Below are 19935 nucleotides of genomic sequence, written 5' to 3'. Positions count from 1 at the left end.
CATACCATTATTAAGAAGCATCAACAGGAAACCAAAGAGCCCATGGGCTGTGTTCAACTTGCTTGCAAAGACAGTAGAACTGGCTTGTTACTTCAATTTATGTGATGTCATACACATCGCCATCTAGGGCAGGCATGGCCAAACTTGGCCCTCCAGCTGTTTTGGGGCTACAGTTCCCATCATCCCTGACCACTGGTCCTGTTAGCTACATTTTGGGGGGGAAAAAAATTAGAGGCACAAATACAAGATGGGTGACACCTGGCTTGAGAGCAGTTCATGTGAAAAGGATCTAGGAGTCTTGGTTGACCACAAAATTGACATGAGCCAACAGTGTGACATGGCAGCTAAAAAGGCCAATGCAATTCTGGGCTGCATCAATAGGAGTATAGCATCTAGATCAAGGGAAGCAATAGTGCCACTGTATTCTGCTCTGGTCAGACCTCACCTGGAGTACTTTGTCCAGTTCTGGGCACCACAGTTCAAGAAGGACACTGACAAACTGGAACGTGTCCAGAGGAGGGCAACCATATGTCAGGAGTGCTCCGATGGTGTTTCCTGCTTGGCAGGGGGTTGGACTCGATGGCCCTTGTGGTCTCTTCCAACTCTATGATTCTATGGATGATGGGAGTTGTAGTCCCAAAACAGCTGGAGGGCCGAGTCTAGGGAGTTCCCCCAACCTGTAAAATATTACCGTAAGTTCAGACTGCTGATGTACATCTTCTCACTGAAAGCTGATGGGCTTTGCTTTCTCACTGTGGCTGACAAAGTGCAACCATTAGCAGAAGCAGTGGCGCAGCAACATGCTGCAGCCCCCGGAGGGTGTGCAGGTGTGCGTCCCGAGGGCGTGGCACGTCACCCGTGGGGGCGTGGTGCGGGGGCGTGGTGCATCGCTCGCAGGGGCGTGGTGTGCGTTCGGGGGGGGGGGGGCAGCCGCAATGGCACCCTTTCCCCAAATGGTACCCGGTGTTGGGTTGAAATAAACGACAGACGAGTAGTGGGTGTCATCTGGGAGGCATCTCCTTGAGCACGTCTCGGAGAGTCCCTTTTATTGAATATTACAGCATTGCCTCGCGTGTGCTTGCTGCTGATTGGTTTAACATGAATGTGTATGCAAGAGTTACAAGGGTTACGTATAAGACATTAATCATCATTAGATAGAGGGAACACGGAGTTAGACAGGCATGGAGACTTCCTTAGTAAACACTTTATAGTGATTGATATGGTGAGACTCAGGGAACGTACAGAGTGCACTTAACATTCCAGTCCAGGGTGATAAGGAGAGGATGTATACAGATAGATAAGAAGGTCAGCACATCACTTAACATTCCGGGCTAGCTGGTGCCAGGGTGGTTGAGAAAGGAATGTACAGAAAGACAAAGTACTCAGAAACCCGGTGCGCTGTGTTCCCCCGCCCCCCCCCTTCGTACGCCAGTGAGCGGAAGCATTCCCATTTGCCCAACCGAGCTTCTCCTTCCTCTCCTCCCCCCATGTGCCCCCTCCTCAAATCTACTTCAGAAGTAAGTGCCCCCCCTGCTTAAAATGTTGAGTCCCCACTCTGCCAAGAAGAAGCTCACTGGGTGACCTCGAGCCAGTCACTGTCTCTCAGGTTTGTTGTGATGACACAGCGGGAAGGCGAGAACCATGCTACACCACCTTGAGCTCCTTGGATGAAAAGGTGGCATATAAGTGTACTAAAGTTGGTATATAAATGTAATAAAGAAAGAAATACAGCGGTACCTTGGGTTAAGTACTCAATTTGTTCCGGAGGTCCATTCTTAACCTGAAACTGTTCTTTGTGGGTTTTTAAGTTTTTTTAGTTTTTTGTTTTTTAAATTCAAAATTATAACAAGACATATTATCCAAAAACATATCATCCTTGTTTCCCCCCCAATTTTTCCTCCCTCCCCATCCCCACAAACCCCCCCCCCCAACTTCCCTCAGTTCCAGTCTTTGGTTTCTCTAAGAATGCTGTTTTCTGCATGTTACAAAGTTGTATAGATCCTCAAACTATTTAGCTGATTATTACCAATAAAAAGTTTGTGAATGTTTATTCAAAACCTGCCGAGGAGTCCAGTTCGCTTTCTTGCGTCTGAAACTGTTCTTAACCTGAAGCACCACTTTAGCTAATGGGGCTTCCCGCTGCCGCCGCACTGCCAGAGCACGATTTCTGTTCTCATCCTGAAGCAAAGTTCTTACCCTGAAGCACTATTTCTGGGTTAGCAGAGTCTGTACCCTGAAGCGTATGTAACCCGAGGTACCACTGTAGTCTGTGAAGGGCTGATCACCAAGAACTCTGCATTACCTATTAACTCCACTAGATGGGGATAAAGCGCCAAGTCTCTGCGGGGCTGAAGTTCCTACCTACTGAAAAGTGCCATATATTTGCTTCACGTTGCTGCGGAAATTTCCCCAACCCTTCTTGTTTTTTAAAGAAAATCCTTTTGTATGAGCCAAAACCAAAGCATCCTTAAAATCCCTGTCATTTAACTTGCTGGCTCAACCATTTTCCATGGACCTTGCCTTTAGTCGGGTTACCGCAGCAGCAGGAATCTTATAAAGACGTCTTAAATTGTTTAAAGGCAAAGGGTAAAGGGACCCCTGACCATTAGGTCCAGTCGCGGATGACTCTGGGGTTGCGGCGCTCATCTCGCTTTATTGGCCGAGGGAGCCGGCATACAGCTTCCGGGTCATGTGGCCAGCATGACTAAGCTGCTTCTGGCGAACCAGAGCAGCGCACGGAAACGCCGTTTACCTTCCCACCGGAACAGTACCTATTTATCTACTTGCACTTTGATGTGCTTTTGAACTGCTAGGTTGGCAGGAGCAGGGACTGAGCAACGGGAGCTCACCCCATTCACGGGGATTCAAACCACTGACCTTCTGATCGGCAAGCCCTAGGCTCTGTGGTTTAACCCACAGCGCCACCCACATCCCCTTAAATTGTTTACTCGTGGGGGGGGGAATAACTGGGTTGACAGTGCAACCCTATGCTTTCTTACTCAGAAGGAAGACCCAGTGATGCTTGCTCTCAGGAGAACAGGCTTAGGATGGGAGCCTAAATCTGCATATGAACAGTGGCGTAGCGTGGGGGGTGCAGGGGGGGCCGGCCGCACCGGGCGCAACATCTGGGGGGGGCGCGCTCGCACTCGCAGCTCTCTGCCCCTACCTGGCTCACTCACTCTCTCTCACTGCAGTGCTGGCTGTGCGAATCCGATCCGAGCCGCCGGGTCGCCGCCCACTGTGGAGGGGAGGGTGCCAGGCGTGTGGTGCGGTGCGGAGAGAGAGCGAGGGACTATCTGGGGAAGGGACAGTGCAGCGGGGGGGGCGCAAATTACTTGCCTTGCCCCGGGTGCTGACAACCCACGCTACGCCACTGCATATGAACAATATAATAGTTTCGAAGCGGGGAGGGAAGCCCCCCTTTTTTGTTTTAGATGTTGCATGGATGTGTCACAGAAACCACGGTCTTGGCATAGGCACGTTCCCTCCTGTGTCTTCCAAGATGGCACCCGGCAACCACGGTTCTTATAAGTATATTAAAAATAGCCAGGTTTTTAAACGTGTTGTATGATTAATTGGCCAACCTAGCAGTTCGAAAGCACGTCAAAGTGCGAGTAGATAAATAGGTACCGCTCTGGTGGGAAGGTAAACGGTGTTTCCGTGCACTGCTCTGGTTCGCCAGAAGCGGTTTAGCCATGCTGGCCACATGACCCGGAAGCTGTATGCCGGCTCCCTCAGCCAATAAAGCGAGATGAGCACCGCAACCCCAGAGCCGGTCACGACCGGACCTAGTGGTCAGGGGTCCCTTTCCCTTTCCCTTATGATTAATTGGGGTCATAGGAGCCAACTCCAGGGGGCCATGGGTGCTTGGGCACCCACAATAATACAGTGGTACCCCGCAAGACGAATGCCTCGCAAGACGGAAAACCCCCTAGACGAAAGGGTTTTCCGTTTTTCAATGAGCTTCGCAGGACGAATTTCCCTATGGGCTTGCTTCGCAAGACGAAAATGTCTTGCGAGTCTTGAGATTTTCCCCCGCTCCCCACCCCCTTTTTCTAAGCCGCTAAACCGCTAATAGCCTTTTAGCAGCTAATCCCCTAATCCCTTAAGCCTTTAATAGCCGCTAATAGCCGCTAAACCGCTAATAGTGCTAATCCGCTAAGCCGCTAATAGGGTTGCTACGCAAGACGAAAAAACCACTAGACGAAGAGACTCGCGGAATGAATTAATTCCGTCTTGCGAGGCACCACTGTATAACTGTGGGGGCCAGGCACCCTCAAAGTCAACGAGGAAAGCCAGAGAGAGGCAGCCACTCAGCCTCTGTGGCACTGCATCTGAGAGAGAAGCAGTCTAGTTCTGCCCTCTGCAGCCAGCGGGTGAGGCACCCATTTCCAGATTCTTTTTTGGGGGGGCTCAGATGCAGAGGAAGAAGCTCTCTGCCTCCGCATCCGAGCTCTTCCCCACGGAATTGCGTTTTTGGAAGAGCCCTCATTACGGTGATGGGCACCCACAATTCTGAGGGTGAGATGGTGTCCCTGATTGGTGCTACGGTGGTACCTCGGTTTTCGAACGTAATCCATTCCGGAAGACCGTTCAGCTTCCAAAACGTTTGAAAACAGAGGCGCAAAGGGCGGCCTGCAAATTCAATGGGGAAAATTGAAAAAAAACTCGGCGGAAGCTGTTTGACTTCCGAGGCACGTTCGAAAACAGGAGCATTTACTTCCAGGTTTTCAGTGTACGGAAACCGAAACGTTCGGCTTTCAAGACGCTCGAAAACTTCATATGTGGTGGGAGTGTAAGAAAGTAAAATGTTTTTGGGAAATGATATATAATGAACTGAAAAAAATGTTTAAATATACCTCTGTTAAGAAACCAGAAGCGCTCCTACTTGGTATTATAGGGAATGAGATAAATAAGAAAGACAGGAAGTTATTTTTATATTCAGTGACAGCAGCGAGAATATTAATGGCTCAGAAATGGAAGAATGAAGAGTTACCAACATTGGAAGAATGGAGAATGAAGATGATGGACTTTGCAGAACTTGATAGACTGACAGGAAGGATTCGAAATCGACGAGATAAGAGATTTACAGAAGATTTGGAAAAGTTTACAGAGTATATGCATAACTTAAGTGAAAAACAAATAACGTTTGTAAGTTTTAATGAAGCTCTGTAAAAAGAAATATTAGAATATGAGTGAAACAAGATTTAATTTACAAATATTGGGTGAGGTTTTAGAAATGTGTAAGAAATTAAGAAGGGAAGGAGTATCAGTCAGGTTGAGGGAAGTCAAAAAAAAAAGAGATTGGATGTAAAAAAGATGTATGATTTGTATTAATTTTTATTTATTTGAAAATTGAATAAAAAAATTATATAAAAAAAACAAGACGCTCGAAAACTGAGGTACCTCTCTCTCTCTCTCTCTCTCTCTCACACACACACACACAGAGAGAGAGAGAGAGAGAGAGAGAGAGAGAGATTTAAAATCAATACATCTAACTGATCAATTAAAATCTGAAGCCACAGTGAAATGTTTACCACAGCATTGGTTGGATATTTCTCTGCTCATCATTTGCTAGTTCTCCGTAGCCGGAAGATTGATCTAATTCTCTGGAACAGGTAAGTTACCCAGCCTGCACAGTTCTCACACCCCTCTCCCCCAAACAGCTACAAGAAAGGGGGTGTTGCGTCTGGGCTGAACCACGTGGAGACCAACGTCTACAACGTCAAGCGCCTGTTGCACGTCAAGGGCAAGAGGAATGTGATAGCTGCAGAGGTGAGTTGTCCCTGCCCCCCCCCATCTGAAAGTGCCCTCAGCTTCTGGTTGCCTTGCTCTAACTCACCGCTTCCATCTCTTCCCTGCCCCTGTCTCCTGCCTTCAACACTCGCAGGTGGAGATGAGCTGGGACAGCTTCAACGTCGGGGACGTTTTCCTACTGGACCTTGGCAAAGTCATTGTGCAATGGAATGGGCCACAGAGCAACAAGCAGGAGCGCATGAAGGTGTGAGCTCCAGCAGGAGGCGCTGTCTTGAGTTTATACTTCCTTAAGGTTCTGACTGAGGGCCAAACTACATGTTAAAGTGGGCACACCAGGTTTGGAGGTGTTGTTTTTTAACAGCCTAAAACAGTCTTAATAATAATAATAATAATAATAATAATAATAATAATAATTTATTATTTATACCCCACCCATCTGGGTGGCTTCCAAAAAATATTAAAATACTGTAATACGTCAAACATTAAAAGCTTCCCTAAACAGGGCTGCCTTCAGATGTCTTCTAAAGGTCTGGTAGTTGTTGTTCTCTTTGACATCTGGTGGGAGGGCGTTCCACAGGGCGGGTGCCACTATTGAGAGGGCCCTCGGTGCTGGACCTCAGTGTCCGGGTAGAACGATGGGGGTGGAGATGCTCCTTCAGGTATACAGGACCGAGGCCATTTAGGGCTTTAAAGGTCAGCACCAACACTTTGAATTGTGCTCGGAAACGTACTGGGAGCCAATGTAGGTCTTTCAAGACCGGTGTTATGTGGTCTCGGCGGCTGCCCCCAGTCACCAGTCTAGCTGCCACATTCTGGATTAGTTGTAGTTTCCGGTTCACCTTCAAAGGTAGCCCCACATAAAGCGCATTGCAGTAGTCCAAGCGAGAGATAACTAGAGCATGCACCACTCTGGCGAGGCAGTCTGCGGGCAGGTAGGGTCTCAGCCTGTGTACCAACCACCCAACCTTCTTAGCCTTGGTTCTCCAGCTGTTGCTCGACTACAGTTCCCATCATCCCTGCCCACTGGCACTGCTTGCTAGGGATGATGGGAGCTGTAGTCCATCAATATCTGGAGACCCAAGTTTGGGAAACTGTGGTGTAGACCGAGCCACAGAGAGGTTGAGAAAGGCTGGTCTAAAGCTTTTACTTTGTGCCACAGCCCTGATCACCATAGTCCACACCCTCAACATCAAGCTGCAGTTACTATACTCACAGAGGGAAAACTTGCAGGCTTACATTTTTTTGATGCTTTAAGAGTTTCTTTGCTAAGAGGAAGGCAAAGTAGGCGCAGGGAAAAGAAGAAGGCTGGGAGCATTTGTCGGCTGCTCAGTTTGAATAGTAATAATAAATAATAAATTTTTATTTATACCCCGCCCTTCCCAGTTCAAAAACCAGGCTCAGGGCGGCTAACAACAAATTTAAAACATTTACAGTGGTGCCTCGCAAGACGAAAAGAATCCGTTCCGCGGGTCTTTTCGTCTTGCGGTTTTTTCGTCTTGTGGAGCAAGCCCATTGACGGAGTAGAGCTATTAGAGCTATTGGCGATTTAAGGGCTAAAAACGGCTTTTTAAGGGGTGGGGGATTAGCGGTTTTGCTGCTAAAATGCTTTTAGCAGCTTAGCGATTCAAAATAAGGGGTTTTGGAGCAAAAAAAAATAATCAATTTTTTTTGTCATTTTTCGTCTTGCAAAGCAAGCCCATAAGGAAATTCGTCCTGCGAAGTGCCTCTGCAAACGGAAAACCCTTTCGTCTTGCGGGTTTTCCGTCTTGCGAGGCATTCGTCTTGCGGGGCACCACTGTAATTGTAAAAGCAGCATAAAATACAGTATAAAAACATGAATAACAATAAAATTCAAAGTTCAGAAATCAATTTAGGGGAAATCCATCTAATAAGCATTAGATAATCACCACGGCTAGCTGGCTGAATTTGTCCTACTTGGGCCAGTGAGGAGGCCAGGGGAGATTTAGCTGTGGGGTCTCAGAGCAGGTAATCTTCATAAAAGGGGAGGGGGAGGGAAGAAAAGGGAAATAAAAGATCAGGCTGAATTCAGAGGGAATAGCTCTGTCTTACAGGCCCAGCGGAAGGAGGTTAAATCCTGAAGGGCCCTAGTCTCACGGGACAGAGCATTCCACCAGGTCAGAGCCATCACTGAAAAGGCCCTGGTGGAGGATAGTCTGACTTCCTTAGGGCCCGGGACCTCTAAACTATGGTCATTCATGGACCTTAAGGTCCTCTGCGGGGCATACCAGGAGAGGCAGTCCCATAAAAATGAGGGCCCTAAGTCACAAAGGGCTTTAAAGGTCAAGACCAGCACTTTGGATCTGATCCTATACTCCACCAGGAGTAATAGTAATTATGTGCTGACAGCAATAACACCTCCTCAATTCTACTGCAAGTGCAGATTAGATCCTATAGAGTCAACAGTGTAGACCAGGGTTTCCCAAACTTGGGTGTTGGACTACAACTCCCATCATCCCTGACCTGACGGGTCCTGTAGCTAAGGATAATGGAAGTTGTAGTCCAACAGCAGCTGGAGTTTGGGGAACTCTGGTGTAAACCAAGCCACAGAGCATTTAAAACTTCTGGAACTAAACATACATGTATACACATGAGTAGTGTGGAAGGGCCACAGCTCAGAGCACAGGCTGTGCATTTCAGAAGGCACCCTGAATTCAATCTCTGACATCTCCAGCGTGGGCAAGACTGTTAGATGGACTACATGGTCTGATTTGGTCATGGGCTGTTTCCTGTGCTCCTCATGTGTTCCTTAGGCAATGCTTCTGGCCAAAGATATCCGCGACCGAGAGCGTGGGGGCCGGGCTGAGATCGGGGTGGTGGAGGGCGAGGTGGAAGAAGCCAGTCCAGACTTGATGAAAGTGATGGAGAACGAGCTTGGGGAGAGGTTGGAGGAAATCCAGCCTGCCATTCCTGATGAGGTGGTGGACCAGCAGCGGAAGACAAATGTCTCACTCTATCGGTACGTCAATAAGACTTCCCTTTTGCATGCGAAGCTCAGTGGGAGTTGCGTGGCGATTCCCCCCTCCCACCAGTTGGAAAAAATAAAGACACAGAACACCACTAGTTTAGGTTAATGGGCAAAAATTGGCCACAACTTTATTGGTTACAGGTAAGAGCGGTATTGGGACGCGGGTGGCGCTGTGGGTAAAAACCTCAGCGCCTAGGGCTTGCCGATCGAAAGGTCGGCGGTTCGAATCCCCGCGGCGGGGTGCGCTCCCGTTGCTCGGTGCCAGCGCCTGCCAACCTAGCAGTTTGAAAGCACTCCCGGGTGCAATTAGATAAATAGGGTCCGCTTACTAGCGGGAAGGTAAACGGCGTTCCGTGTGCGGCTCTGGCTCGCCAGAGCAGCGATGTCATGCTGGCCATGTGATCCGGAAGTGTCTCTGGACAGTGCTGGTCCCTGGCCTATAGAGTGAGATGGGCGCACAACCCTAGAGTCTGTCAAGACTGGCCTGTACGGGCAGGGGTACCTTTACCTTTACCATTAAGAGCGGTATTGGCTTTAGACATTGGTCCTATCAGACTATCCGGCTTCAGCCTGTAAGCATGAAAACCGGAAAGGGTTAACACCAGCAGGGGGAGCCCTGAGATGCACATCACTAGGAACTCCCCAAGGGGTCACCGCTCGGGGGAGTGCTTTAGGCCCTGGCCTCCGTAGGTTTCGGACAAGGCAATGCCACCTGGAATCCTTTACTGGACTACCCTTAAATATTTGGGGGAGATGATGGCGCTCCCCCCCAACTCATCTACATAAAAATACCCCTACCAATGCCTAACCGCCATAACCAAGAGGCGTTGTGACGATTTGCTACAAGGTAGGCGAAAAATCGAATGGCCAGTGCCAATCGCCAAGTGGAAAAAATTCCTACCAGGCCCCTTAACAGAGACCAACCGAAGTCCATAGCAAGGTCAGAGGAAAAACCTAGAGGGTGGGTGGGTGGGAAACCAAATCCGCTGCGAGGACGAAAAGGGGAGATCCCGGGGCCGTGCCGGCCTTAAATGACCCAGGCCACACCCCCGGAGCCAGCCGATTGGTTGGCCCTGGGGCTGACGCGGCCCGAGGATTCCCCCGGTCGCGTGGGGCTGAAGTCAGCCCCGTGCGATTGTTGGGGACGTGAGCCCGCAACACCACCTCCTCCTTATGTCAGAAGTGGCTTTGTCACTGATGCAGCACGGGAGTGAAAGAGGTGTTTAGTGCTCATGGAATAGACTGAAAGAAGGAAAATAAGGTTGCCCCTTTTGCTTTCAAAAATCCCGCCTGCTAGCAGAGCTAGGAGAAGGGGACGTTTTGGAAGCTGCTGGGTCATGCACAGAGGAAGGGGGGAAGGAAAGAGGTGGGCAGCCCCCCCCCCCCCAAGGAAGCGGCAAGAAGAGGAAAAGCCTCAACATGGTACTGAGATCAGTCTTTATGAATAGTAATAGTCACAATGTGATCTGGTTGACCGAAGCAAATAAGTGATGGTTCCCTTGGGTGCTGGCAAGTCTTTGGGTGGATTCACGCAAACAAGTGCATCACTCAATGACTTGACCATTCCGTGATTTGCAGCAGAATGCGTGAAAAAGCATGTGGAGGTGTGATATTTGATGTGATGGCTGTCCTTCACATATGTGCCATCTGTTAAGTTGTGGGTGAACATATCAGACGACACAGTGATTCTTCAAACAGCTCTTGTTTATTCACAGGCCGGAACAGAACTGAACTGAAGGGTTCAGCCAGCCTGCTTATATAGAGCTCCAGTACAACGTAACTGTAGCAACTTTCTAAAACTATCCAATCACTGAACGCCACTTTCGATCCCTTCTTTGCATAACTATCTACAGTATCCCCCTGTTGGCCCAGGGTGAGAACTTCAGTACATAACACCATCAGTTGGTATTGCAGCTATCGAATGATGAACATGAAAACATGAAGTCACTCTAGGAGGGACAAGGACTTGAAGGGAGACGAGTAAAATTTTAGGGGGGCTTTAGAGGAAATATTTGGGGGAGTTGGCCAATATGTTGAATGCAGAAGCGAAAGAGCAGACAAATCTCTCTTCCTCCCTCCCTCTTGCCTCTCTTCTAGTGTCTCGGACTCCGAAGGGAAAATGCAAGTCACAGAAGAAGCCAAACGGCCCCTCATGCAGGATATGCTGAGCCATGACGTAAGTCCGAAATGGGGGTGCAGGTTCTTCAGGGGCCTCGGTGTGGTGTGGTGGTTAAGAGCAGTAGACTTGTAACCTGGTGAACCAGGTTCGATTCCCCGCTCCTCCACATGCAGCTGCTGGGTGACCTTGGGCCAGTCACAGTCTCTCAGCCCCACTCACCTCACAGAGTGTTTGTTGTGGGGGAGGAAGGGAAAGGAGAATGTTAGCCGCTCTGAGACTCCTTAAAGGGAGTGAAAGGCGGGATATCAAATCCAAACTCTTCTTCTTCTAATGCCCATGTTAAAAATCAAGCCTGTAGCTGTTAGGGGTGTTTGAGAAATCAGTCAGAAACAGAAATAGAAATTGCTTTGATTCACGTGTTCCTTGGAAGTCAGGAACAGAAACCATGCAAGCAAAAACGAGTGGTTTCGCTGCAGGTTTTTTAGCCTGCAAACATTACATAAACAACTGTGTTGTTTTCTGTATTTCCCTTCCACTGAAATTAATTTGGTTAAGCAATGTAGGTTATAGCAGAAGCCAACCTGTAGCCCAACTGAAACAGTGCTGGTCGCAATAAACTCAGGATGGAAGAGAAATCGCTGCCTCTTTGCACCCCTAGCAGCTGCAATCCACAAACCGTTTACACTGAGATTGCTATAATTCTACGGAATAAATCACTTGTGGTTGCAACCTTGTACAGGCAACTTCCCATTCACGCATGGGTTGCGTTCCAGGTCATTGGTGGGTTGCGCATACGCCTGCCCCATGCTGTCCCAGCCCCTGCACCTTCCAGGACCAAAAACGGTGTGAGTGTCAGCGGTCGCACATGCCTTGAATGTGTGCAAAATGGGAGCTGCCTGTACTCAATTCTGAGCACATGTTCTTGGAAACATTTCCTGAAACCCATAAATGGCTCTCACACACCACAATTCTTTCCCTCAAAGAATTCTGGGCACTGTAGCTCATTAATGATTGCTGGAAATTGCCATTTGTAAACTGCAGTGCCCAGAATTAACGGAAAGAATGTCTTTTGAGTGTGCTTTCATAGTGTGTGCACAGCCCCAGTATACTCTACTACCAAAGAGGGCCAGATTTGATGAAGTGAAGGGCCGTGAGGGCCGACCAAAGTTGTTGACCTTTTTTTTTTAAGATTGAAGTTGTTGAACTTTTTATGATTTTACCCCAAACTTGTTGCTGCTTTTTTTAGGATTGGATTTGTGATTTGTTTAGCTTTTTTTAGGATTTTACCCCAGGAAATAAACCAACCCCAGGAAATAAACCGACCGACCAAAGAGGCTTTGGACATGCCTGCTCTACTATCAGACCACGTGTAAATCTGCCACATGTGTTTCTTCTGCTTTCCCCACCTGCTGGCCATAAGACGTGGCTGGCATTCAGGAGCCACATGTGAATTGACTAGGCAGCAACCTGAGACAGCTGGTCTAGAGTGGCAGCTGCTGGCCATTGTCAGAAGCATAAGATTGCCTCTCCCAACATTTTTTTTTTTTTTTTAAATCTTGTCTCGATTCTCTTCCCCTGTCATCAGCCTCAGGTTGAGACATTCCTCTTGCCTGTTTACGTAAGAGGTGGGTGGGGAACCAAGGATTTATAGTTTTCGCCCATTTTACACAGAAAGACATGAAACCAATCGGGGAGCTGCGAGAAATTCTTCCTGTGCTAATGATAAACTTCTCATTTGTGCCTTAGGACTGCTACATTCTGGATCACGGCGGGATGAAAATCTACGTCTGGAAGGGCAAAGGAGCCTCTAAGATGGAGAAGCAAACAGCCATGTCTAAGGCCTTGGTATGGCACGAGAATTCAGCTAAGCTGCAATTTTGTTATAATTTCAAATGCCCCAGTCGTATGCAGATGGGAAATGCAGAGACAGAAAGATGTGTATATAATTCTTTTTTAAAAATGCAAGGTTGGAAGATGAACCAGTTTTGCATGTTCCAATTTACCAGGGACTGCCTGTTTTCTAGTATTTGTCACTATCCTTATTTAGCCTTTCAGAGGATATGTGGAAGGTGCCTTTAAGGAGCTTTTGTTAGGGTGCGCTAACTTCCCTTCCAGCCCCCCCCCCTCCTCTTGCCGCTGCCAGTAATTGCTTAACATGGTTGTCAAACCACCATAAAACACACAGCCTGACTGCAGTTGCTGTGGCTTATTTGAGGCCTGTTGGCAGAAACGGAAGATTTACTGGGATTGTTATTCTTCCCCCAAGCTCAGTTTTTAATCAGCTGTAGAACCACATTTAGCCGGCAGTCCTGAGTTTCACTGTCCCTGCTGTAAATTTATTTTTCACTTTTATGTCCCCAGCTTTACATTTATGTCCAAGGAATTCAGTGTGGCACGGGTGCTTCTCTCGCTCCCAATTTTATCCTCACAACAACACTGTGAGGAGATAAATTAGGCTGAGAGATGGTGACTGGGAATTTGGAGCCTGGTCTCCCAGTTCCTGGGGACGCGGGTGGCGCTGTGGGTTAAACCACAGAGCCTGGGACTTGCCAATCAGAAGGTTGGCAGTTCAAATCCCCGCAACGGGGTGAGCCCCTGTTGCTCGGTCCCTGCTCCTGCCCACCTAGCAGTTCGAAAGCACATCAAAGTGCAAGTAGATAAATAGGTACCACTCCAGCGGGAAGGTAAACGGCATTTCTGTGCGCTGCTCTGGTTCGCCAGAAGCGGCTTAGTCATGCTGGCCACATGACCCGGAAGCTGTACGCCGGTTCCCTTGGCCAATAAAGCGAGATGAGCGACGCAACCCCAGAGTCGGTCATGACTGGACCTAATGGTCAGGGGTCCCTTTACCTCCCAGTTCCTAGTCCAACACCACACTGGTTCTCTTTCAGTAAAGGAAAAGGTAAAGGTACCCCTGCCCGTACGGGCCAGTCTTGACAGACTCTAGGGTTGTGCGCCCATCTCACTCAAGAGGCCGGGGGCCAGCGCTGTCCGGAGACACTTCCGGGTCACATGGCCAGCGTGACAACGCTGCTCTGGCGAGCCAGAGCCGCACACGGAAACGCCGTTTACCTTCCCGCTAGTAAGCGGTCCCTATTTATCTACTTGCACCCGAGAGTGCTTTCGAACTGCTAGGTTGGCAGGCGCTGGGACCGAACAACGGGAGCGCACCCCGCCACGGGGATTCGAACCGCCGACCATCCGATCAGCAAGCCCTAGGTGCTGAGGCTTTAACCCACAGCGCCACCCGCGTCCCTTTCTCTTTCAGTAGCAACATGCTAAAGGCTGCAGAGGAAACCTGCGCTAGAGGCAGGACCCAAAGCCTATCCTTCCTTCCTTCCTTCCTTGCTTGTTACAGGAATTCGTTCAGATGAAAGGCTACCCTCCGAGCACTAACCTGGAGACGGTTCATGACGGGGCAGAGTCAGCCATGTTCAAGCAGCTGTTCCAGAAATGGACAGTCCAGGACCAGACTGTGGGGCTAGGAAGAACGTACAATGTTGGCAAAATTGGTAAGGATGTGCAGAGACATGCCTCGGATCCTTTGGGCCACTGGCAAGGAGCTGCGTAGACACCTCCCTCTCCATCTCTGGTTCAGGCCAATTCTGGTTTGCATTCTGTCATTCCCAGTTGTCATTGTCTGGAAGCGCAGGTCAATTCTGTGTCCAGGGGAGCTGTCTACCAGCTCCATCTGGTACGCAGGCTGAGACCTTTCCTGCCCACAGACTGTCTTGCCAGAGTGGTGCATGCTCTAGTTATCTTCCGCTTAGACTACTGCAATGTGCTCTGCGTGGGGCTAGCTTTGAAGGTGACCCAGAAAATACAATTAATCCAGAATGCAGCAGCTAGACTGGTGACTGGGAGCGGCCGCCTGAAAGACATACATTGGCTCCCAGTACGTTTCCGAGCACAATTCAAAGTGTTGGTGCTGACCTTTAAAGCCCTAAACCAGGCTCCCTCGAACTTGGCCCTCCAGATGTTTTGAGACACAGTTCCCATCATCCCTGACCACTGGTCCTGCTAGCTAGGGATCATGGGAGTTGTAGGCCAAAAACATCTGGAGGGCCAAGTTTGAGGAAGCCTGCCCTGAACAGGCTCAACGCAGTATACCTGAAGGAGCGTCTCCACCCCCATCGTTCTGGAAATTGAGGTCCAGCTCTGAGAGCCTTCTGGCAGTTCCCTCACCGCGAGAAGTCAGAGGGCCTTCTGGGTAGTGGCGCTCACCCTGTGGAACACCCTCTCATCAGACGTCAAGGAAATCCAGATGGGCAGAATATAAATAATAAATTATTATTATTATCATTATTAGGATGATTAGCATCTTCAGGTTTTCAGCAATTTTGGCCAAGAGGTTGCAATTTCTCCTAGCCTTGTTGCAACCCTTGTACTTGTCTCCAGGCCCAAGGGATCATGCGCCCCACTTGGCAAAACCTCGCTCTGATGGATGCCAGCTGCTTCCTCCCTTTGACAGATGTTTCCTTTCCAGCTAAGGTCGCCCAAGAGAAATTTGATGCCACCCTCTTGCACGCCCGACCAGAGTTGGCAGCCCAGGAGAGAATGGTTGATAGCGGGGAAGGAAAAGTGGAGGTAAGAGTTATGAGCCCCAATCCCAGAATGGAAGCTCGATTTCTTGTTGGCTCTCTAGTGAGTACAGTGGAAGAAGAAGAGTTTGGATTTGATATCCCGCTTTATCACTACCTGAAGGAGTCTCAAAGCGGCTAACATTCTCCTTTCCCTTCCTCCCCCACAACAAACACTCTGTGAGGTGAGTGGGGCTGAGAGACTTCAAAGAAGTGTGACTAGCCCAATGTCACCCAGCAGCTGCATGTGGAGGAGCGGAGATGCGAACCCGGTTCACCAGATTACGAGTCCGCCACTCTTAACCACTACACCACACTGCCTCTTGGTACCTCAGGTTACGAATTTAATTCATTCCAGAGGGCCATTTTTTTTATTATTAATTAAATTTTATTTGACATAATTATCACAAAATACAAGCAAAATACATACAAATACATGCATACATATATTTTTCAGATAAGCGCACATATATAAAAAAGAACAAAAAAGAAAAAAGGAAGAAAGGAAAAAGAAAAAATAAGAAGAAAAATTGGAAGAATTTCTTTCCAATTTATTCTACAAATATCCCGGAGGTCCATTCTTAACTCACAACTGTTCTTAACCTGAGGCGCGCTTTCGCTAATGGGGCCTCCTGCTGCCGCCGTGCCACCAGCATGCGATTTTCGTTCTCATCCTGGGGCAAAGTTTGTAACCCGAGGTACTACCTCCGGGTTAGCGGAGTTTGAACCCAAGGTGTTTGTAACCCGAGGTATCACTGTATAAGTGCCCCACATTTGCATACAATATTTTTCTCTTCTTTTATATTTCCAAAATAACATACTAGCACAGAGGTGATTGATATGCTCCAGTAGTGAATGATTATGGTACTCTGATACTGGAAGTGAGGTTGGGCGAGTCACAGTCACCTTGGCTTAGCGCAGGCATAGGCAAACTCCGGCCCTCCAGATGTTTGGGACTACAATTCCCATCATCCCTGACCAGTGGTCCTGTTAGCTAGGGATGATGGGAATTGTAGTCCCAAACATCTGGAGGGCCGGAGTTTGCCTATGCCTGGCTTAGCTGCTGTGATGTCACACAGAGGGGTCTGGCAGCCTAAGGCTTAGCAACCGGAGGGGAGAGGATTTGCAAAGCCTTAGAAGTCATTAGCAACAAACTGCTGAAAACTTGCTGTTTAGGAATGCGAGTAGCATTCATCTGTAATGTTTCTACCATATTGCTTTTGCACCCTTCCCCCAAGTTTCTACAAAAGGTTTTTTAAAATAAATAATAACTGCCATTTCGTGGCAGGAAAAGGCAATTTCATTGCAGCCAGAAATGTTCAGAGTAGGAAAAACTGCATTGTTGTCTTAATTGGCACCATATAATCTGGGTACAGAATGCGATTGTTTAGCTCTTAGGAGTTGATGTTCCTTGGAATTTATTTTGTGTTCATTCACAAGTCACAAGAGCTGAGATGTTGGACGTGTGAAATCTACAGTAAAAGGTAAAGGCAAAGGGACCCCTGCCCATTAGGTCCAGTTGTGGCCGACTCTGGGGTTGCGGCGCTCATCTCGCTTTATTGGCCGAGGGAGCCAGCGTACAGCTTCTGGGTCATGTGGCCAGCATGACTAAACTGCTTTCTGGTGAACCAGAGCAGCGCACGGAAACGCCGTTTACCTTCCCGCCAGAGCGGTACCTGTTTATCTACTTGCACTTTGACATGCTTTCGAACTGCTAGGTTGGCAGGAGCAGGGACCAAGCACCGGGAACTCACCCCATTGCGGGGATTCGAACCGCCAACCTTCTGATCGGCAAGTCCTAGGCTCTGTGGTTTAGACCACAGCACCACCCGAAATCTACAGTATGCCTGCTCTAAAGTATCTCTGCGTGCAGCACTAGATGTAATGAAGGAAACACAGGGATCCAATCATGCGCTTAACTTGTCCAGTGTTTTGGGGGAGAATTGGTGGGCAGAAGAAGAGGTGCGTATCCTTATCCCTGCTCACTGATTCTGCTATGCAAGTGCCACTGTCAGCTATTTTTAATTCTCCCACTGCCTGCTGCCATGTCAGCTTGTGAAACTCGGAGCAAGCCTGGCCGGAAAAGCAGCCCTGAGGATGTTTTTTTTGGGGGGGATCAGTGGTGTGCCAGCACCAGAGGGATAATGTGTTGCTTCCACCTGCTCACCTGCCAGTCTAATCCTGCATCAGTCCCCTTGCCCTACATTTCAATTAATCTCAGCAGAACAAGTGTTAAGGTAGCAATGAAAGGATCTGTCAGTTGTGGTTCTCTGGGCTTCCCTTTTTTCCAGTCTTAAATTCAGTTCTCCACATTTAATGCAGCAATTTGCATTTTTTAAAAAAACCTCATGAAAATTCATCAGCATTTTAGTGCAAATTTCTCCCAATAAATAATTTTTTGTATGCCGCTTTTACTATTGTCCATATTGTCGCAAGCATTTCCTCCCTAATTTTATGCATTTTTGCATGCCACCGTCACTAATCATTTTTATTATGTGTATTTGAATCCATCGCCTTTGATAAAATGCGTACTAAAATACGAATTTTCGTACAGTTTTATTTTTTAGAAAGCAGATAAATGTCCAAATATGGGCCAGAAATAGGTTGATTAACCATTCTCTAGGTTATGACTGCCCATTTGCTGAGTCCCACCCTCTGTCTTGTTATCTCTAGGTCTGGAGGGTTGAGAACCTGGAGCTGGTGCCAGTGGACCATCGATGGCATGGATTCTTCTACGGTGGAGACTGCTACTTAATCCTGTACACCTATGAGGTCAACAGGAAACCCCATTACATCTTGTACATTTGGCAGGTAAGTGAACAGCTTCAGATGAGGAAGGCCCTGTTTCTGTTGACTTCCCAAAGGAGTTGGCTTCAGAAGTCTTAGGTGCTGCTACCAAATGTTCCTTTCAATTGTCCATGGTGTACAGGTAATGGTGGCTGTAAACTATGGTTAGGGAAATTGGCTGGTGCACAAACTGCATATAGCGCACACACTCCTTGCGCTCCACTCCCTCCCGCCATAAAGCTTGACATGCATAGATTTTACTTGTGTTACTCCCAGGACACAACCCTTTTGGATGGATGAGACTGAGAGAAATTGACTGGCTAAGAGTCGTCCAATAACTTTCAGGGCTCCCTGAGGATTTGTACTTAAGTCTCTTAAATCCAATATGGCTAATGAGAGCCTACGTTGGAGACCCTCACTCAGCGTGGCCGTAATGTGCAGCTATACTCACCGCATGCTAGATCTCTCTGTGCTTCAGGGACTGTTGAATATATGGGTAGTGAAAGTGCAGCTAAGGTCAAATCATATATATGACTGACACCCCCCTTCTTTGGAAATTAAACCAATGTCCAGACTCTAACATTCAAAAACTTTACTTGCAGTAACTGCTGATTGTAGATAAATTAAAACATAATATTTACAGTTGCATGCTCATCCAAGCATGGGCCTACATTTATTTATTTTTTACATTGTGGCCGTTGTTTTAATTTCATTTTTGTATTATTCCCTTGTATTCATGGATGCATATTTGTATTTAACTTCACACTGATTTGAAGCCACTTTGTGTTCTTCCTAAAAGAGGCTCCTGGGAGGCCGGACAGACATTGCTGGAACAACTCTTGGGTTGGGGCAACTGGCTAAAAGGTTTTAAAATGTTTTAAACGGTTCTAAATTTTGTTCCTTTTTTGTTTTGGTCAGGTTGATGTTGGTTAAATGTTTAGTTGGGGTTGGCAGTTTTTTTAATTTGGGTATAACCATAAACTGGTTGTTGTTGTTGGTTTCTATTGATTTATTGGCTTGTTTGTTGCTCATATAGGATATTTTGTTTTTTAATGTTTGATGCTTTGTTGTGTTTTTATATATGTTGTAAGCCGCCCAGAGTGGCTTGCGAAACCCAGCAAGATGGGCAGGATATAAATTTAAAAATTCTTATTATTATTACAGTCTCTTCTTCTAACTTCCAAACAGCTGTGTTTTCCTGTCTTTCGAGAGCTCAGCACTCAGCCTTCTGTCTCTCAGTTAGGCCATGCCTTGCAGCTCCTATGAGAGATTTACCTTCTCCATTTTACCTGCTCTCTTAAGCCGAGAAGAAACACTCTAACACTCTATTCAACTGAGCAGTGTTCACAGTGGATTCTAAAACACAGTCATCTTGCTTCCCATAAAATGAAGTCTCTCCTTCACTATTTCCCTCCCATGTGACCAACCTTAACTAATCACATGACAACCGCTGTTGTTGTTGTTTTGTCATTTAGTCATGTCCGACTCTTCGTGACCCCGTGGACCAGAGCACGCCAGGCACTCCTGCCTTCCACTGCCTCCCGCAGTTTGGTCAAACTCATGCTGGTAGCTTCGAGAACACTCTCCAACCATCTCATCCTCTGTTGTCCCCTTCTCCTTGTGCCCTCCATCTTTCCCAACATCAGGGTCTTTTCCAGGGAGTCTTCTCTTCTCATGAGGTGGCCAAAGTCTTGGAGCCTCAGCTT

At 47.8% G+C, this 19935-nt stretch overlaps 1 protein-coding gene across 2 annotated transcripts in view; it reads left to right on the top strand.

The window, feature by feature from the left end:
* Positions 1 to 19935, top strand: part of AVIL (advillin) — a 55081-nt gene that overhangs the window by 14717 nt on the left and 20429 nt on the right. For both annotated transcript variants that reach the window (XM_083427420.1, XM_083427419.1), the window contains exons 5-12: positions 5667 to 5775; positions 5891 to 6001; positions 8529 to 8734; positions 10841 to 10919; positions 12609 to 12707; positions 14221 to 14374; positions 15349 to 15449; positions 18116 to 18253. In XM_083427420.1, the coding sequence (XP_083283546.1) occupies positions 5667 to 5775; positions 5891 to 6001; positions 8529 to 8734; positions 10841 to 10919; positions 12609 to 12707; positions 14221 to 14374; positions 15349 to 15449; positions 18116 to 18253 (997 nt within the window). The remainder of the gene's footprint in view (positions 1 to 5666; positions 5776 to 5890; positions 6002 to 8528; positions 8735 to 10840; positions 10920 to 12608; positions 12708 to 14220; positions 14375 to 15348; positions 15450 to 18115; positions 18254 to 19935) is intronic.

Source organism: Podarcis tiliguerta, assembly GCF_965153285.1.
Source record: "Podarcis tiliguerta genome assembly, chromosome: 2".
NCBI classification, from domain to species: Eukaryota; Metazoa; Chordata; class Lepidosauria; order Squamata; family Lacertidae; genus Podarcis; species Podarcis tiliguerta.
The sequence above is the reverse complement of the archived record's forward strand: the minus strand, read 5'-3'. Positions and strand labels throughout refer to the sequence as shown.